This window comes from Bos grunniens, chromosome 5 (assembly GCF_055505025.1).
Source record: "Bos grunniens cultivar Pamir isolate PY7600 chromosome 5, Bosgru_T2T1.0, whole genome shotgun sequence".
Lineage (NCBI taxonomy): Eukaryota > Metazoa > Chordata > Mammalia > Artiodactyla > Bovidae > Bos > Bos grunniens.
Window position 1 is genome coordinate 83,118,789 of NC_141169.1, and position 20,511 is coordinate 83,139,299.

The 20,511-nt window shown below is 39.3% G+C and overlaps 1 protein-coding gene across 2 annotated transcripts in view; it reads right to left on the reverse strand.

Annotated features, from left to right (window-relative positions):
* Positions 1-16,541, reverse strand: part of MRPS35 (mitochondrial ribosomal protein S35) — a 44,384-nt gene extending 27,843 nt beyond the window's left edge. The window contains exons 1-4 of one of the 2 annotated variants that reach the window (XM_086401625.1): positions 16,397-16,541; positions 12,226-12,272; positions 9,580-9,747; positions 7,406-7,466 (exon numbers count right to left, since the gene is read on the reverse strand). In XM_086401625.1, the coding sequence (XP_086257751.1) occupies positions 7,406-7,466; positions 9,580-9,747; positions 12,226-12,272; positions 16,397-16,508 (388 nt within the window). In that variant the 5' untranslated portion in view covers positions 16,509-16,541. Of the gene's footprint in view, positions 1-7,405; positions 7,467-9,579; positions 9,748-12,225; positions 12,273-16,231 lie in introns of both variants that reach the window. The other variant, XM_086401626.1, reaches the window with a different exon arrangement.
* Positions 16,542-20,511: the final 3,970 nt, after the last annotated feature.

Genomic DNA, 20,511 nt, shown 5'->3' on the forward strand with positions numbered 1-20,511 from the left:
GTGCAAACTCAGGCCTCAAATGGGAAAAGAAAAATCTTTCAAGGAAACGAGTGAGCTCCCAGCCTCCTGTAGCTATCAGTACAATACCGAGGCACTCCCTAGGTGGGCAACTGATTTCATTTTGCCTTTGTCTATCAAGTTAGTACACAGTACAGGGCTCCCAGTCTGGGATGAAAACTTCTAAGATTATCAGGTTCCCCTTAACAGAAATCCCATTTCCTAAACAACCTCTTCCCAAGAAGAGCTAAAACTAATAGGTTTCTTAGATCAAGCGCATGAGACCCCATGGATCCATGCTTTCTCCAACAACATTTTCCCCAAGCTAACGACTTTCTTATAGTAGACACTATATTTAGCTCCCGTTTAGACTTTAAAATCAGTCAGCAAAATGTCACTCCAGATTACAGAGACTTTCCAAGACCTGGGACTAAATATATGTTAGCAAATTAAGTATAGCTCACACCATTCCCTAAATACTGTGTTTAAGAGATCAATACTCAGACACTCTGAGGGGAAAGAAATAGCTTTGCCATTAAGAACATTTTGACATTTAAATAAAAGGAACGGAGCAAAATTCCTGGGGTTAAACTGCATTCCCATTATGGACTAATCCCAGTATCCTGTACTATAAGATGCAGCAGTGCCAGGCACTTTGTAAGACAGACTAGTTTGGGGAATTTTATGAGTTACTGAGTTTGTACTGACCTTTAAAAAAAAAAAAAAACTTTGGATAAGTTATTTCAATCACCAGATGATAATTACAGTTTTTAAATTAAATTGCCCGATTATATGTTCAAAAAACCCCAGCCAACTGGAAAGTACATAATAGACCCCTCTCAACCTTTTGTTCATCTGATAGGTAGAGCAACAGACTAGAATTTGGAAGACCTTGGTTTTTACTTAACTTCTGCCACTGATTATTAAAGTTTTGGTAAATTACCTAACTTTCCTGTGCTTCAAATTTTCCATCTGCAAGTCAGATACAAAATCTGAACTGACCTACTCTGAAAGAAAACTGAGAAGAAATACTTGAAAAGCCTGTGAGTTATTTGGAAGATATGATCTAAATCTAGAAGCTGGCAAAAGTATAAAGGCAAAATTAAGGAAAGATTAAAACATTCACTTAAATATTATAAAATATAATGCTACTCTTCTAAATGTACTGTATATAACCCTTTCATTTAAAAACTATGAAGTATTTTCAAACTATCCCATTACCAGTTTCTAAATTATAAATGCACATTAAAAAATAATGTTTAAAAAACAAAAAAAGTGGAATTTATCACAGGGTAATATATTTGGTCTTCTGTGTGTTCTTTCCATTTCGTCTTGGTCTCTTCAGCATCTACTAGGTCTCTACTGTTTCTGTCCTTTATTGTGCCCATCTTTGTGTGTAAAGAGGGCTTCCCTGGTGGCTCAGACAGTAAAGAATCTGCCTGCAATGCAGGAGACCTGGGTTCGATCCCTGGGTTGGGAAGATCTTCTGGAGAAGAGAATGGCAATCTCCTCCAGTATTCTGGCCTGGAGAAATCCATGGACAGAGGAGCCTGACAGGTTGCAGTTCACGGGGTCACAGAGAGTTGGACACAACTGAGTGACTTTCACTTTTTCACTTTTGGGTGTAAAGAAGGCAGAGTGCCAAAGAATTGATGCCTTTGAACTGTGGTGCTAGAGAAGACTCCTGAAAGTCCCTTGGACAGCAAGGAGATCAAATCAGTCAATCTTAAGGGAAATCAACTCTGAAACCATTGGGAGGACTGATGATGAAAGCTCCAGCATTTTGGTCTGATGTGAAAAGCCGACTCACTGGAAAAGTCCTCGATGATGGGAAAGACTGAGTAGAAGAAGAGAGGATGAGATGGCTGGGTGGCATCACTGATGCAATGGACATGAACTTGGGCAAACTTTGGGAGATGCTGAGGGACAGGGAAGCCTGGTGTGCTGCAATCCATAGGGGCACAAAGAGTTGGACACGACTGGGTGACTGGACAACAATCCATTTGTTAACTGACTTTGCAAAGGATCAAAAAATTACATATGATTTGTATCATATGGGGCACAAATGTGCACCAATGATCTCTGTCAGTCTAACATTGCTGCTGCTGCTAAGTCGCTTCAGTTGTGTCCGACTCTGTGCGACCCCATAGACAGTACCCCACCAGGCTCCCCCGTCCCTGGGATTCTCCAGGCAAGAACACTGGAGTGGGTTGCCATTTCCTTCTCCAATGCATGAAAGTGAAAAATGAAAGTGAAGTCTCTCAGTCGTATCTGACTCTTAACGACCTCATGGACTGCAGCCCACCAGGCTTCTCCATCCATGGGATTTTCCAGGCAAGAGTACTGGAGTGGGGTGCCATTGCCTTCTCCGCAGTCTAACATTAGGCACCAACAAATAAAGAAACATACAATCTAAAGGGACAGAAGTTCATCCTAATGTCTCAAAACAGAAGATAACATAACTTAATGAAAACAAAAGAGATTTTTCTTCCCTCATTTCAAATGTAAGGTTATTATTCCTGCCTTTTAGACCTCTTTTTACGATCTTTTTATTTTTTCTTCTTCCTTTTAATTTTCAACTGGAAGGCCCTTAACGAAGCTCATATTTCATCATAATCATTTTACTACTTTATTTCTCCTATTAGCATAATCAGGCCACCTGTGAAGTTTCTGGTTTCATTTCCTTTTCTGAAAAGCCTTGATAACTATACTAAGCAAGTAGACATCACCTTCAGATGAACATGGGAGTGCATGCATCTCAATACTACATCTTCATTTCCTTTGGATATATATCAAGAAATAGCATTGCTAGATTATATAGTGTTCTAATTTTCATTTTTTTGAGGACTCTCCATGGTGTTTTCCACAGTGGCTGCACCAATTTGCATTCCCACCAACTGGGCACAAGTGTCCTCTTCTCCACATCTTCATCAACACGTTACCTTCCTGACAATAGTCATTTTGGTGCAGTGATTTTGAATTTTTTCCCCCTGATAATTAGTGACGTTGAGCATCTTTTCATGTACTTATCAGGCATTTGTAAACCTTTGGAAAAATGGTGTCTATTTAGCTCTGCATATTTAAAATCAGTTTTTTTTTTTTTTTTTTTTACTATTGAGTTGTATGAGTTCTTTACATATCTTGGCTATTAACCTCTTAACAGATACATGACTTGCAAATGTTTTCTACCATTCCACAGATTGCCTTTTCATTTCATTGATGGTTTTCTTTGCTGTGCAGAAGCTTTTTAGTTTGATGTAGTCCCACTTGTTTATTTTTGCTTTTCTTGCCTTTCCTTTAGGTGTCAAATTCCTAAAAATCATTGCCAAGACCAATGTCAAGGAGCTTACACGCAATGTTTTTCTCTAGGAGTTTTATGGTTTCAGGTCTTATGTTCAAGTTTTTAATTCATATTCATTTTTGTGTATAATGTAAGAATGTGGTCAAGTTTCATTCTTTTACATGTGGCTGCCCAGTTCTCCCAATAGCATTTACTGAAGAAACTATCCTTTCCTGATTAAGTGTTTTTGGTTCTTTTGTCACAAATTAAGTAAACAAATACACGACTTTATTTTGGAATTCTGTTCTGTTCCATTGATCTATGTGTCTGTTTTTATGACGAAACCATACTGTTTTTTGACTACTACTATTGCTTTGTAATATAGTTTGAAATCAGGATGTGTGATGGCTCCAGCTTTGTTCTTTCTCAAAACTGCTTTAGCTATTTGAGGTCTTTTACAGTTTGTTCCATGTCTGGGAAAAATACCTTTGGAATTTTGACAGAGACTGCATTGAATCTGTATACTGGTTTGAGTTTTATGGGTGTTTTAACATTATTAATTCTTTCAATCTGTATCTTAACACTTATAGGAGTCTTCTTCAATTTCTTTCATCAATATTAGTTTTCAGTATACAGATCTTTCACCCCCTTGGTTAAATATATTCCTAAGTACTTTATTCTTATTTTTATTATGTGTTCATATATATTTTACTTTTATTTCTTCCAGTTTTGAGACATAATTGGTATATAGCACTGTATTAAGTTTTAAGCGCTTTTTAAAAAGCTGGCTTAAAACCCAACATTAAAAAAACTAAGATCATGGCATCTGGTCTCATCACTTTATTGAAAATAGGAGCGGAAAAGGTGGAAGCAGTGATAGATTTCCTCTTTTAGGGCTCCAAAATCACTGTGGATGGTGACTGCAGCCATGAAATCAGAAGACATTTTGCTTCTTGGAAGCAAACTTATGACAAACCTAGACAGTGTATTAAAAAGCAAAGACATCACTTTGTTGACAAAGGTCCCTAGAGTCAAAGCAATGGTCTTTCAGAATTGAACCGTAAAGAAGGCTGAGCACCAAAGAATTGATGCTTTCGAATTGTAGTGTTGGAGAAGACTCTTGAGAGTCCCTTGGACAGCAAGAAGATCAAACCAGTCAATTGTAAAGGAAATCAACCCTGATTACTCATTGGAAGGATTGATGCTGAAGCTGAAGCTCCAACACTTTGGCCACCCAATGTGAACAGCTGACTCAATAGAAAAGATGCTGGGAAAGATAAAAGGCAAAAGGAGAAGGGGGTGGAAGATGACGAGATGGTTGGATAGCATTACTAACTCAATGGACAAGAACTTGGGGAAACTTCGGGAGATAGTGAGGGACAGGGAGACCTGGTGTGCTGTAGCCCATGGGGTCACCAAGAGTCAGATACAGCTGAGGGACTGAACAACAACTGTGCAATTTAAGGTACAGGGCATAATAATTTGAATTACATAAATTATGAATGATTATCACAATAAATTTAATGACTATCCATCTATAAATACAAAATAAAATAAATAGAAAAAAAACTTCTTCCTTGTGATAAGAACTCTTAGGATTTCTTCTCTTAAAAACTTTCATAGATAACATGTAGTAGTATTAATTATATTTATCATATCATACATTACATCCTTAGTATTCAGTTACCTTGTAACTGGAAGTCTGTATCTTCTGACTGCCTTCATTCAATTCTTCCTCCCCCCACCCAGTACTTTATTCTTTTTGGTGCTATTGTAAACGATTTTAACTTCTCTTTCTTGATCTCCTTCTGAACTCCCAACTTCACTGTGGAAAATGCAACTGATTTTTGTATACTAACTGTATCCTGCAACTTTACTGAATCCATTTATTAAGTTTTTTTTGAGTCATTAGAATTTTACATGCATAAAATAATGTCATCAGCAAGTAACGACAATTTCCCTTCCTCCTTTCCTACGCCTTTTGTTTCTTCTTCTTGCCTAGCTGCTCTGGCTAGAACTTCCAGTACTATGTTGAATAAAAGTGGTGAAAGTGGGCATCCCTGTCTTGTCCTGATCCTAGAAAAAAAGCTTTTAGCTTCTCATTGCTGTACTATGATATCAGCTTTGAGCTTATTATATGTGGCCTTTATTATGTTGAAGTTTGTTCCCTCTATACACACTGTGTTGAGTTTTCTCATGAAAGGATGCTGAATTCTATCAAACACCTTTTCTGCATCTATTGAGAAGATCATATGATTTTTATCTTTCATTTGTTAATGTGATATGTCACATGGATTTACTTGCAGGCGCTGCACCACCTTGCATCCCTGAAATAAATCCTTCTTGATCATGGTGTATGACCCTTTTAATTTACTGTTGAATTTGGTTTGCTAATATTTTGTTGAGGAGTTTTGCATCTATGTTCATCAGGGATATTAGCCTGTGTTATTTGCCTTTGTAGGAGAAGGCAATGGCACCCCACTCCAGTTCTCTTGCCTGGAAAAATCCCATGGACAGAGGAGCCTGGTGGGCTGTAGTCCATGGGGTCGCTAAGAGTCAGACATGACTGAGCAACTTCATTTTCACTTTTCACTTTCCTGCATTGGAGAAGGAAATGGCAAACCACTCCAGTGTTCTTGCCTGGAGAATCCCAGGGACCGGGGAGCCTGGTGGGCTGCCGTCTATGGGATCGCACAGAGTCGGACACGACTGACATGACTTAGTCCGGTTTTGGAATCAGGATAATGCTAAGTTTATGACTTTGGGTCTTCTCTTCTACTTTTTTGGAAGTTTGAGAAGGATTGATATTAATTCTTTAAATGTTTAGTAGAACAAACCAGTGAATTTGGAATTTGGGATTAACATATACACATGATTATACATAAATAACTAACAAAGACCTACTGTATAGCACAGAGAACTATACTCAGTATTTTAAAATAACCTATAAGGGAAAATAATCTATAAAAGTATACATAGATTTATACATATGTTTAATTGAATCACTTTGATGTACTGCTGAAATTAAGGAAACACTGTAAATCAACTATGATTCAATTAAAAAAAAATCACCAATGAAGCCATCTGGAGTGACTCAATCTCCTTACTAGTAACTGGTCCATTCAGATTTTCTATGCTTGCTTCAGTCTTGGTACATTATATATTTGTAGGACTGTATCCATTTCTTCTAGATTGTCCAATTTGCTGGCATAAAAATGTTCACAGTAGTCTCTTAGATTCTTTGCATTTCTGTGATATCAGTTGTAACATCTATTTCATTTTTAATTTTCAAGCCTCTTTTTCTTGCTAGATAAAGGTTTGTCTGTATTGTTTATCTTTTCAAAAAATAAGCTCTTATTTATCTTTTCTGTTGTCCTGTCTTAATTTATTCCCATTCCAACCATTATACTTCCTTCCTTCTACTAACTCTGGGCTGTTTGTTCTTCTTTTTCTAGTTCCAATTAGGTGGCTTAGTTGATATTTTTCTTTATTCTTGCGTAGGCTGTTATTGCTATAAAATTACTTCCTGGAACTGCTTTTGAGACATCTCATATCTCAAGATATTTTCTGATGTCTCTTTGATTGCTTCTTTGAATCAGTATGTGTTTAGGGGCATGTTATTTAATCTCCAGCTGTTCGTGAATTTTCAATAGATTTCTAGTTTCAAATCACTGTGGCTGGAAAAAATGTTTGATGTGCTTTCAATCTTCTTAAATTTTATTTAGACTTATTTTATGGTCTAACATATGATTTATCTTGAAATCATGTTTCATTTGTACTTTAGAAGAATGTGTATTCTACTGCTGTTGGATGGAATGTTCTGTAAATGTTAAATTCATTTGGTCTAATGTGTAAGCTTAAATCCAATGTCTCCTTACTGATTTTCCATCTGGATGATCTACCCATTGTTGAAGGTGGAGTACTGAAGCCCCCTACTATAACTGTATTGCTTTCTATTTCTTCCTTCAATTCTGTAAATATTTTCTGTATATTAAGTGCTCCAATTTTTGGTGCCCAAATATTTACAAATACTATATTCTTTTGATAAACCGACCCCTTTATCATTGGAAATGAGATTCCTGTTAAATTAATAAAATATTAAGTTCATATTATAAAACAACCACATACCTTTAAGAGCCTCACAGTGCTTTTTAATTGCTACAGGAGTCAAATGCAGAAAATTGGGAATCTAAAATAGAGAATTTTAAAGGATAAATTAGCTAAGTGTCTTTGTTTTTTGTTTGTTTTTTTGGCCATGCCATGCAGAGTGGGATCTTAGTTCCCCAACCAAAGACTAAACAAGGCCACAGCAGTGATAACACCAGGCCCTAATCACTGGATGGCCAGGGAATTCCTGACTAAGTCTCTTAAAAATATGAAACACAATTTTCTCATAAAATTAAATCATAAGCCTCACAAACCTTGTAATAAATAAAATCTATTTTTTAAACAATACTGATTCCATGTCACAGATGTTGCAAATTTAAGAAATGAATTTCCTGAAATAAAGATTCTGTACCAAGTATCTTATAAGAATAATGGTAGAGAAAAAAACATTATTTTTATAGTATTATTCCTGCCACAAATCTACAGGTGTACGTATTTCCCTTATGAAACTGAAAACACTTAAAGACACAGACCATTGTTTAATAATCTTAATCCCCCTGGAACACATACCACTGCAAGACATTTTCTGTTCTATCCTTAACAGACATTTTATGAATTGAATGGAATGAATAAACAAAGCAAGGAAATCTTAAATGAACAGTTAAATGAACTTGGGAATATGTTTATAATACACTGAAAGGTTCACTATTTACAGGGCCAATGAAAACTTAGGTAAGGTCAGCAATTTGATTCCTTCAAATAAATAATTAACACTTCCTGGGATATTTTTAAAATAATGTTAAGCATTTAAAGAGAAAATTTAGTTTAAAGAAAACTTATTTTGAAAGAAAATCTGAATAAGCAGAAAGTTCCCCCAAACATTATGTCTGGAATCTTAAGTACCAATCAGAAAATGGTTATTTTAAACAAGAGAAAACAGACACCAAATAGTGGGATTATGGGGGTGAGTGACTTCATTTTCTATACTTCTATTTTTGAAACGTAACTCAACGTCATAAAAGGAAAAAATAATAGTGAATGCTTACACAGGATTTATATTGGCACGGCTTTATGAACTCTGCATATATTACCTCAGTTTACAAGCTTTTATCCATATGGCACTTACTGGGAACAGATCATATCACTGGACTAAGCATATAGGTGATTCTTGAAAGGGACAGCATGCATTAAATGTTTGGATTTTTATATTTATTAAAATTCCATTCACGACCACCATTACAACATTATAAACATATTGTTACTCTCTCTCACAGTGATATTTTCCAAAGTTTTTTTTTTTCTTTAAACTAAGTTGAATTCTTCTCTTTCATGTGAAGAAAAGATTAGTTTTACAAGTGTTCGCTTTATCTCTTGATAAAGCAATAGATTTTGTTCCCTTGTCCAAATTTCATCTGCCTGTCCCCAGCAAAAGATGATCCCCTCTCCATGTTACTATCTCATTTAAAAAAATTTTTTATTTACTATCTCATTTTTTTACCATCAACTTTTAGCAAATTTTTGTTTTTCATGAAGTAGAAAATACAGTTTCTCTCATTTAGTAGAAAATACAATTCCTTGATGATAATTTCATTGTAGGTAAAAGGAAACCATCTAAGACATGCATTCCCTGGTGATGGACATTTATATTTTAAGAAGTCTACTTTTCATATATCACAATAGGTGCTATCAACTCATTATAGATGCATTTAACTGAAGCATTTAACATGACCTATTTTGCTTCATGAAATAAAGACGTTTAAGGACTATAACAATAATACTAAATTAATTTTCTGGGAAGTTTTTAAATTTCTTTTTTAAAAGTAAAAACTTCACTCCCCCCCAATTCTCACTCTCAAATTAGGTTATTTCATTTAGTTCTGTTTGAAAAACACAATATAGAAAAGATACAATAGAAAAGAAAAAGTCAAAAGGAAGCCACAGGACCAATTAATTACCCATTCTTAAATGCCTAGAATTCTTTGAGCCATCTTTACCAGGGATAAGTAAAACATAGGATCCATTATTACCTGCAAAACAACTGAATTAAAATACAGTAAGCTGAGATGCACTGAACCTTGAAGTGCTGCAGGGTGGGGCGGGGAGTGGTGAGGGCAGGGGGAGGGTAGGTGTCAGAGGGAAAAATCAACATTTCTTTAAATATAAGTTTCAGCCAATGAACCAGCAACTTATCCTACCTTTAGAAGTTCCAGATTTCCCTCCTTAGCCATGGGCACTCCCTTTTTTACTGGATAACCCATTCGAACAGGAAGAGGTACTGCGGAGGGTTTAAATGGAGCTGCAACAGGGTAAACACTAGGCCAGTCCTGGTCAACAGACATTTTCTCTGTCCTGGGAGGTAGTGCCTGAAGAATGTAAAACAGTTTAATATTTTAAATATAAACATGAACTTTAATTTTAAAGGAAAAAAGGTACAATTAAGAGAAACACAAGGACTTGCAACCTATATAAAATCTGACGTCCCCTAACTGCTGCTGTTGAAATAAAAAAAAAAAAAAAAAAAAACCTACCTAGACATCCTTGGCAGTTTCCTTAAACCCTGTGGAAAGGAACCCTTTAATAGCACATTTGCTTTACAAAAAAATTTTCTCTTACTTAACTGAGTCTTTTAGCAAACTTTCTGCATATTGTTTATGAAGGGGTCAGTAAAAGTATATTTTGAATAATTTTTAAAACTTCAATGAAAGTCAGTACATGAGATGACAATGAGAATTTGAAATAAGGAAAAGAAGAAATAAGAAAAATAAAAAATAAGAATTCAGAAATAAATTAAGATTAAACTAACTGAATAGACACATAATAAGAAATGTCTTCCACGCCCAGAGAATAGCTACACGATAACTTAAGTCAATCACATTAACATTTATTTTTTAAACTGTATTTGACAGATAGGGATGGCCAGCATTCCCTTTAAACTCAAAAGGAAGGTTCGAAGATGCAAAACTAGGCAACATCCTTCTAAACAACAGACCAGTGTAGCATATGTCCTGGAAGCAGTTAGTACTCCTGTGAAAATGAGTACTCTATATGATTATAAATGGTGCCACTTCAGTTCAGTTCAGTAGCTCAGTCATGTCTGACTCTTTGCGACCCCATGGACTGCAGCATGCCAGGCCTCCCTGTCCATTACCAACTCGCAGAGTTTACTCAAACTCATCTTCATTGAGTCGGTGATGTGCCATCCAACCATCTCATCTGTCGTCCCCATCTCCTCCTGCCCTCAATCTTTCCCAGCATCAGGGTCTTTTCAAATGAGTCAGCTCTTCATATCAGGTAGCAAAAGTATTGGAGTTTCAGCTTCAACATCAGTCCTTCCAATGAACACTCAGGACCAATCTCCTTTAGGATGGACTGCTTGGATCTCCTTGTCCAGGGACTCTCAAGAGTCTTCTCCAACACCACAGTTCAAAAGCATCAATTCTTCAGCATTCAGCTTTCTTTACAGTCCAACTCTCACATCCATACATGACTACTGGAAAAACCATAGCCTTGACTAGATGGACCTTTGTTGGCAAAGAAATGTCTCTGCTTTTTAATATGCTGTCTAGGTTGGCCATAACTTTCCTTCCAAGGAACAAGCATCTTGTAATTTCATGGCTGCAGTCACCATCTGCAGTGATTTTGGAGCCCAGAAAAATAAAGTCAGCCACTGTTTCCACATCTATTTGCCATGAAGTGATGGGACCAGGTGCCACGATCTTAGGTTTCTGAATGCTGAGTTTTAAGCCAACTCTTACTCTCCTCTTTCACTTTCATCAAGAGGCTCTTTAGTTCCTCTTCTCTTTCTGCCGTAAGGGTGGTGTCATCTGCACATCTGAGGTTATTGATATTTCTCCCAGCAATCTTGATTCCAACTTGTGCTTCCTCCAGCCCAGCGTTTCTCATGATGTACTCTGCAAATAAGTTAAATAAGCAGGGTGACAATACACAGCCTTGACATACTCCTTTCCCTATTTGGAACCAGTCCATTGTTCCATGTCCAGTTCTAACTGTTGCTACCTGACCTGCCACAGATTTCTCAAGAGGCAGGTCAGGTGGTCTGGTATTCCCATCTCTTTCAGAATTTTCCACAGTTTGTTGTGATCCACACAGTCAAAGGCTTTGGCATAGTCAATAAAGCAGAAATAGATGTTTTTCTGGAACTCTTTTGCTTTTGCGATGACCCAGCAGATGTTGGCAATTTGATCTCTGGTTCCTCTGTCTTTTCTAAAACCAGCTTGAACATCTGGAAGTTCATGGTTCATGTATTGCTGAAGCCTGGCTTGGAGAATTTTGAGCATTACTTTATTAGCGTGTGAGAGTTCGGTAGTTTGAGCATTCTTTGGCATTGCCTTTCTTTGGTATTGGAATGAAAACTGGCCTTTTCCAGTCCTGTGGCCACTGCTGAGTTTTCCAAATTTGGTGCCACTTAACTTCCAACTAATGTGCCTTTGTTCTGAATTCACACTTATGAAGGGACCTTATAATCTGGATTCGTCCATGAAGATGCCCATAGGGTGAGACCGAACTGATTAGATGAATGAATACATCCCAGGCTGCCTGACTGTTCAAGGCATTGTCAAAAACAATTTTTTATTCTGGTTTATATACCTATTTCCTGGGAGTAAGTGAGTGAGTCTGCCTCTCAAAAGACGATCCATTCTCAGGGAACTGACGAAACCGATCAAAGACTAGATAGAGCCAGGGCTTCAGGGGTCATCCAGTGCACGTGCCCTTTTGAAGCCTGCTCATGCGGCACCCTCTCTACCTCATAATGAGGATCTGCCTTACTTTAGATCAGAAACCCACACAACAGTCTACACCAGAGCACGTCAACTGCTTACCTTTCTTCTCGGCGCCCTTTCATGTTTGGAGGTTCTTTCTGTTGTGGCTAAAAGACAATACAACAGTTGCAGAGAATTTTATTAGTACAGATTTGTTCCACATTGTTCATGATCCCACAATTCTCACATAATTTAAAGTATTTAGTAATACAAAAATGAGACAATAATCCATTTTCTGTAAGTTCAAAGACTAAATCATTTTAATGCAAATGAAAAGTCAGAAATAGGTAAGAAAATTCAAGAGTTACTTGAAAATACTCTGTGATTGACAATACATGTGCTTAGTTGCTCAGTCGTGTCCGACTCTGCGACCCTGTGGACTGCAGCCCTCCAGGCTCCTCTGTCCATGGAGATTCTCCAGGCAAGAACACTGGAGAGGGCTGCCATTCCCTTCTCCAGGGGATCTTCCCAATCCAAGGACTGAACCCAGGTCTCCTGCATTGTAGGTGGATTCTTTACAGACTGAGCCACCAGCATGATAAGATATAGTTAGCTCATCAACTAAAGATATATTTTTAATAACTTTTAAGGTTGTCAAATAAACTCACTTCCCCAAATTGAAATAACTAGTTAGAAATAAGTATTTTGCATCTGTAAAGACAACTGGTTTAAATGTTCTAACATATATTTGCTCATATCTGTTATTATTCTGTTCTTTACGCACACACACAAAATAACCTTCAGTTTTCTGTCTCTACTGTTAATTAGAACTGCCAATGCTACAATAGCATCAACAATAACAAAAAATCATAGTTATTCCTAACAAGTCACATAACTGTACAAGATAAATTATTTACATATACTATCTTTTAAAATATTAACTTATGTCTCTCTAAATTAATGTTTTGCTATACTAAAATAATATGAAATAACTATATTCAGTACTTTCACACATCCAGACACTGAGCTAAATACTTTTCATTATTTTAATCTTATTCTTCACAGTAACTATAAGCACTAAATATATTATCCTTATTTAGAGGTCATTTAGCCAAGAAAACTAAAGACAAGGAGTCAGGATGATGACAGCTCAGCACAAAAGACTTCACACTCTGAACTACCATCTCCAGCTTCACTTCCTTTCACAAAGCCCTAGGCTACACTGGACTTTCAGTACCAGGCCCCTGAGTTTTTCTCTGAACTTTCTGTTCTCTCTGCCTGGAATGTGTCTCCCTTTTATTTGCCTGGCTTCTGTCCTCTACTCCCTCTCCGCCTCATTCCTTGATCTGATAAGTTCTTATTCACCCCTCAACAGTAATTCACTGAGTCATTGAAAATTGTTTGAGTGATACTGTTTGAGTATCAAACAAAAATCGTTTGAGTGATACAGCAACTCAAAAGGCAGCAATGAACAACAGACACATAGTCCTTGCTCTTACTGAATGCAGTCAGTAAATAAGGTAACTATCTAGCAAGAAATTTCAATAAACAGTGATAAATATTAATGTAAACATATAGCAGGGGACCCAACTTAGTCAGTTAATTGGGGAAAAAACCTTAAAAATGAGCAGGAGGTAGCCATGGGAACAGGCAAGTGAGAAAAAGTGTTCTAGAGTTAAAGAGAAGATGGAAAATCAAAGTAAACAAGTTCAAAATGGCTGAAATTTAAGAGAAGGGCATAAAGAGCACCCAGAAAAGTGGTATTTAATAGGTCAGAGACAAGGACTTTCCTGATGGTCCAGTCGCTAAGATTCTGCACTCCCAACGCAGGGGGCCTGTGTTCTAGCCCTCGTCAGGGAACTAGATCTCCCATGCCTCAACTAAGACCCAGCACAGCTAGATAAATAAATAAAAAAAAATTTTTTAATAAAAGGTCAGAGACATATTCAATAGGCATCTCAACTAAAACACATCATTGACAGAGCTCTTGATTTCTTTCTTCAGTCTCCTCAGTTCCTGTAAACGGTATCATCATTCATCCAATTGCTCAAAAATCTAACATGCTTCCTTGAGACTTCTGCTCAAGGCCCCATATCAAATCCATTAGGGAGTCTTGTTAGCACTACCTTCAAAATATATCCAAATCCAACCACACCAGCATCTCCACTGTTAGGTCAATCCAAGTCACTACCATCTCATTTGGAGCACTACAACAGCTTTCAAACTGGTCTCCTGGTTCCCACTCTTAAACCAAGCTTGCCAAACAGCAGTCAGTGATCTTTCAAAAGTATAAATCACATTATATCACTTCCTGTTCAAAACCTACCAATGTGATCCCAAACTTATAATAAAATCCAAGCCAAATGCCTACAAGCCTTTACCAGATCAGGTCATTACGTATCTTTCTGACATCTTTTACTTCTCCTTTTTACTCACTTTAGCTCCAGCCACATTGGTCTTCTTTCTGTTTCTTGGGCACACCCATAACCCCGTTCTACTTTTGAGCTTCTGTACTTTCAGCTCCCTATACCAACAAGGGTCTTCCCACAGATGCTCAAACACCACTTCCTTAGGGAGTTCTTTCCTGACTACCCGATCTTGTCTTGCCCTACAGCCTCTATTCCCCCAATCTATTATTCTCAAGACCCTATTTTTTTTTCATAGCATCTGACATTGTTTACCTATTTATAATCTGATTTCCTACCAAGAATGTAAACTTCATGAGATGAAGGACCTGCTTTTATTATTATTATTATTATTTATTTATCTTTGGCTGCACTGAGTCTTCAGTGTTGGGCAGGCTTTTCTCTCGCTGCAGCCAACGAAGGCTTCTCATTGCGGTGGCTTCTCCTGTTGTGGAGCACAGGCTCCATGGTCTTCGGGCTTCAGTCTTTGCAGCACCTCGGCATAGTAGTTGCGACTCCCGGACTCTAGAGTACAGGCTCAGTAGTTGTGCACTGGTGCGCTGGTTTACTTGCTCTGCTGCATGTGCAAGCTTCCCTGACAAGGGATCAAACCCTTTTGTCCTGCATTGGTAGGTGGATTCTTGACCAATGGACCACCAGGGAAGTCTGAAGGGCCCTGCTATATTCCAGTATCTAGAACGCTACCTAGCACACAGTAGGAGTTCAGTATTTGCAGAATGAATAGATGAACGAATGATTAAAAAGTGTTAAGACTATTAAGTGCTATGATGATGCATTAAGGAATTTACCGTTTATCTCAAAGCAATGAAAAATCTTTTGTATATTTTGAACATGGGAGCGGCAAGTTAAGATTCGCTTTTTGCACACTTCACTCTGGCTGTTGTGAAAATCCAATGTAGGACAGCAAAAGTAGAAATAGAGACCAGCAAAGAAACTATGGTAAATGGGAGATATGGTGGCCTAAACTGGACAGTGAGAAGTATCAATATTAGAAATATTACAGAAAATAGCACGGATAAGACAAGACCAATGACTGGCAACGCTCCCTCGACAGAGCTTTTTTGACTCTTGAGGGTTCCTGGTCGGTGTTCCCACCCCCTTACTGTATTCACGATTCTATTAACAGCACTTAACACTGCACATGGAGAAGGAAATGGCAGCCCACTCTAGTGTTCTTGCCTGAAGAATCCCAGGGATGGCGGAGCCTGGTGGGCTGCCGTCTATGGGGTCGCACAGAGTCAGACACGACTGAAGCGACTTAGCAGCAGCAGCAGCAGCAACACTGCACAGTACTCCTACCTAGTCTACCCACAACTAGACTTTTCCACTATATTCCTCCAAGGCAAGAACGGTATAGGACAGCTCTAAAATCTCTCTTGAATCAAGGTCACCTCAGTACGCCTACTTAATGAAGGTCAACCCCCTTTGGTGACATAGCTAGCCCTGGAATTCAGAGCTGTAGCATGTTCCAGGCCATTTGTGGGCCTCTCTTAAATTTCGGGAAAATCTGTGGTTCAGCATCACCCAACAAATATTACGAGAACCAGCAACCAGAGAGAGAATTTTGCGTTGGCCCTGGGAGAGACTACCAGAAAGCGCAGGTCACGGAGAAGGTGGGGAAGCAAGACCGCGGTACCCAGAGGACTAGAAAGAGAAACTAACTGCCAGGAACTAGGCGACAGTCCGCGCAGGGGGCACACCTAGGTCCGCGGGTTCCTACTTCTAGACGGACCAGTGACCGGCTACGGAGGACGTACTGGAATCCCCAGGGTGGCTCTGGCTCCGCCACTGCAGCCGCCATCATGCGCCCGTATTCCGCTCGCTTACAGCCCCCAAAGCCCTGAGGCGACGCGGCAGACACTCACGCGGGCTTAGTCTCGGAGCGCCAGTGACAGGAGACACAGCAGTAGAAAAAGCACGAAGGGTCCTGGCTCGCGTCTGCAACGCCAACCACGCAGGGAGCGAGGGGGCCGCCATGTCGGCCAAGACGGCAAGCGGGAGGGGACAAGCGCGGCTCCGGGTCAAGGGGCGGGCTTGAGGCCCTACTGCGCAGGCTGGCGAGCCTGGCCCCGCCCCTGGGAGGGAGAAACAGGAAGCACGTGGGCCTCGGAAAGCAGCTGCTGCTACTACTGCTGTTAAGTCGCTTCAGTCGTGTCCGACTCTGTGCGACCCCAGAGACGGCAGCCCACCAGGCTTCCCCGTCCCTGGGATTCTCCAGGCAAGAACACTGGAGTGGGTTGCCATTTCCTTCTCCGGTGCATGAAAGTGAAAATTGAAAGTGAAGTCGCTCAGTCGTGTCCGACTTTAGCGACCCCATGGACTGCAGCCCACCAGGCTCCTCCGTCCATGGGATTTTCCAGGCAAAAGTACTGGAGTGGGGTGCCAGCAGAGCCACAGTCAATTAACTGTGCAAGAAAATACTCTCCACGTAGAAAAAGGAATGGAAAGAAAACAAAAAGATTTTGTAAAAAATCGAAGCTGTCAGTCCAAAGACAGTTGCAAAGAAATGTGGCTTATTGGAGGGCAGGTGAGAGCAGGATATCAAATGGTCCGGGAGTCTGGCAGCCTACCCTAAGGCCCTGCTTCTTTGCAGTTGCTGCTTTCCTGCACTTTCTTGAATTAAAGGAAGTCTTCAGCTAGTGCAAGTGATGTGCTTTAAGGAGAGAGGCAGTATCCAATAATAAGTAAAAGGATGGCCTCTTGAGCCAGACTAGTTGAGTTCAGTTCAGTCTCTTCCTCGTGTCCAATTCTTTGCGAACCCGTGGGCTGCAGCATGCCAGGCTTCCCTGTTCATCACCAGCTCCCGGAGTTTACTCAAACTCATGTCTATTGAGTTGGTGATGCCACACAACCATCTCATCCACTGTCCTCCCCTTCTCCTCCTGTCTTCAATCTTTCCCACCATCAGGGTCTTTTCAAATGAGTCAGTTCTTGGCATCAGGTGGCCAAAGTATTGCAGCATCAGTCCTTCCAATGCATATTCAGGACTGATTTCCTTTAGGATGGACTGGTTGGATCGCCTTGCTGTCCAAGGGATTCTCAAGAGTCTTCTCCAACACCACAGTTTAAAAGCATCAGTTCTAAAGTGCTCACCTTTCTTTATAGTCCAACTCTTACATCCACACATGACTACTGGAAAAACCATAGCTTTGACTAGACGGACCTTTGTTGGCAAAGAAATGTCTCTACTTTTTAATATGCTGTCTATGTTGGTCATAACTTTTCTTCCAAGGAACAAGGCTCTTTTAAATTCATGGTTTGAAAAAAAATAATAAATTCATGGTTGCAGTCACCATCTGCAGTGATTTTGGAGCCCAGAAAAATAAAGTCTCTCACTGTTTCCATTGTTTCCCCGTCTATTTGCCATGAAGTGATGGGACCAGATGCCAGGATCTTAGTTTTCTGAATGTTGAGTTTTAACCCAACTTTTTCACTCTCCTCTTTCACTATCATCAAGAGGCTCTTAAGTTCTTCTTCACTTTCTGCCATAAGGGTGGTATCACCTGCATACCTGAGGTTATTGATATTTCTCCCGGCAATCTTGATTCCAGCTTGTGCTTCATCCAGTCCAGATTTTTCATGATGTACTCTGCATATAAGTTAAATAAGCAAGGTGATAATATACAGCCTTGACGTGCTCCTTTCCAGACTTGGAACCAGTCTGTTGTTCCATGTCCTGTTCCAACTGTTGCTTCTTGACCTGCATACAGATTTCTCAGGAGGTAGGTCAAGGGGTCTGGTATTCCCATTTCTTTCAGAATTTTTCCACAGTTTATTGTGATCCACACAGTCAAAGGCTTTGGCATAGTCAATAAAGCAGAAATAGATGTTTTTCTGGAACTCTCTTGCTTTTTCGATGATCCAACAGATGTTGGCAATTTGATCTCTGGTTCCTCTGCCTTTTCTAAATCCAGCTTGAACATCTGGAAGTTCACAGTTCATGTACTGTGAAGCTTGGCTTGAAGAATTTTGAGCATTACTTTGCTAGCATTTGAGATGAGTGCAATTGTTTGGCAGTTTGAGCATTCTTTGGCATTGCCTTTCTTTGGGATTGGAATGAAAACTGACCTCTTTCAGTCCTGTGGTCACTGCTGAGTTTTCCAGATTAGCTGGCATATTCAGTGCAGTGCTTTCACAGCATCATCTTTTAGGATTCGAAATAGCTCTACTGGAATTCCATTGCCTCCACTAGCTTAGTTAGTAGTGATGCTGCCTAAGGCCCACTTGATTTTGCATTCCAGGATGTCTGGCTCTAGTGTTCACACCATTGTGATTGTCTGGGTCGTGAAGATCTTTTCTGTATAGTTCTTCTGTGTATTTCTTGTCACCTCTTAATATCTTCTGCTTCTGTTAGGTCCATACCATTTCTGTCCTTTATTGTGCTCATCTTTGCATGAAAAGTTCCCTTGGTATCTCTAATTTTCTTGAAGAGATCTGTAGTCTTTCCCATTCCATTGTTTTCCTCTATTTCTTTGCACTGGTCACTGAGGAAGGCTTTCTTAATCTCTCTTTGCTATTCCTTGGAACTCTGCATTCAAATGGGTATATCTTTCCTTTTCTCCTTTTCGTTTCACTTCTCTTCTTTTCATATCTATGTGTAATGCCTCCTCAGACAACTGTTTTGCCTTTTTGCATTTGTTTTTCTTGGGGATGGTCTTGATCACTGCCTTCTGTACAATGTCACAGAACTCCGTCCATAGTTCTTCAGGCACTCTATCAGATCTAATCCTTTGAATCTATTTGTCACTTCCACTGTATAATCATAAGGGAATTGATTTAGGTCATACCCTGAATGGTCTCGTGGTTTTCCCTACTTTCTTCAATATAAGTCTGAATTTGGCAATAAGGAGTTTCATGATCTGAGTCACAGTCAGATCCCAGTCTTGTTTTTCCTGACTGTATAGAGCTTCTCCATCTTTGGCTGCAAAGAATATAATCAGTCTGATTTCAGTATTGACCATCTGGTGATGTCCGTGTGTAGAGTCTTCTCTTGTGTTGTTGGAAGAGGGTTGAGTTTAAAACTTGACCTCACCATCTTTAGAATGTGTGATCCTAATGCATCATATATCTGGGTATAATATTAGCATATTGATCCTCTGTGCCATTTAGGCTTTGAAAATTAGGAAGTGGAAAAGTTAGTCCCTCAGTCCTGTCCAACTCTTTGAGACCCCCATGGACTGTAGCCTGCCAGGCTCCTCTGCCAATGGAATTCTCTAGGCAAGAATACTGGAGTGGGTGACCCTTCTCTTCTTCAGGGGATCTTCTGAACCCAGGGATTGAACCTGGGTCTCCTGCATTGAAGGCAGATTCTTCACAGTCTGAACCACTAAGAAAGCTCCTATAGGCTTTAACTATAATCAGTGATTCTGTTAGCTTGTTTGTAGATCAGGTTAAAATTACAAAAAGGCAGAACTCATTAGGACCTAGAAAATGCTGGTAATCCTTAGAGGAACTCTCTTTATTTTCTACCCTAGGATGGATTAACATACAACCCTTAATAAAAGTATCCTCTATTTTTTTCAATCGATGTGTATAATACTTAAAGTAGATGATTATAATAAGAACAACTGGAAACAAACAGAACTGAGCCTTGTTAAGCATACCAGGTAGAGCAGGTGTGCAGGTGTCCTAGAGTATTCTACCTGTGAACATTCAGTGTGTTATGGGCATCAGTAAGCATGCAGCATGATAATAACAAGTATTTGTAGTAATCACCTTCCTCAATCTTTTCTGCACTCTTTATCATCCCATTATTGTTCCAAAGTGGAACAATAGATGTTAGATGTGTTTGTTTCCTAGGGCTGCTGTAACAAAGAACCAGAAACTGGGTGACTTACAACAGACATTTATTCTCTCACAGTTCTGAAACTAGAAGTCCAAAATCCAGGTGTTGACAAGAGATGGTTCCTTCTGGAGAGTCTGACAGAGAATCTGTTTATACCTCTCTGTCTCTCTCCTAGTTTCTGATGGTTGTTGGCAA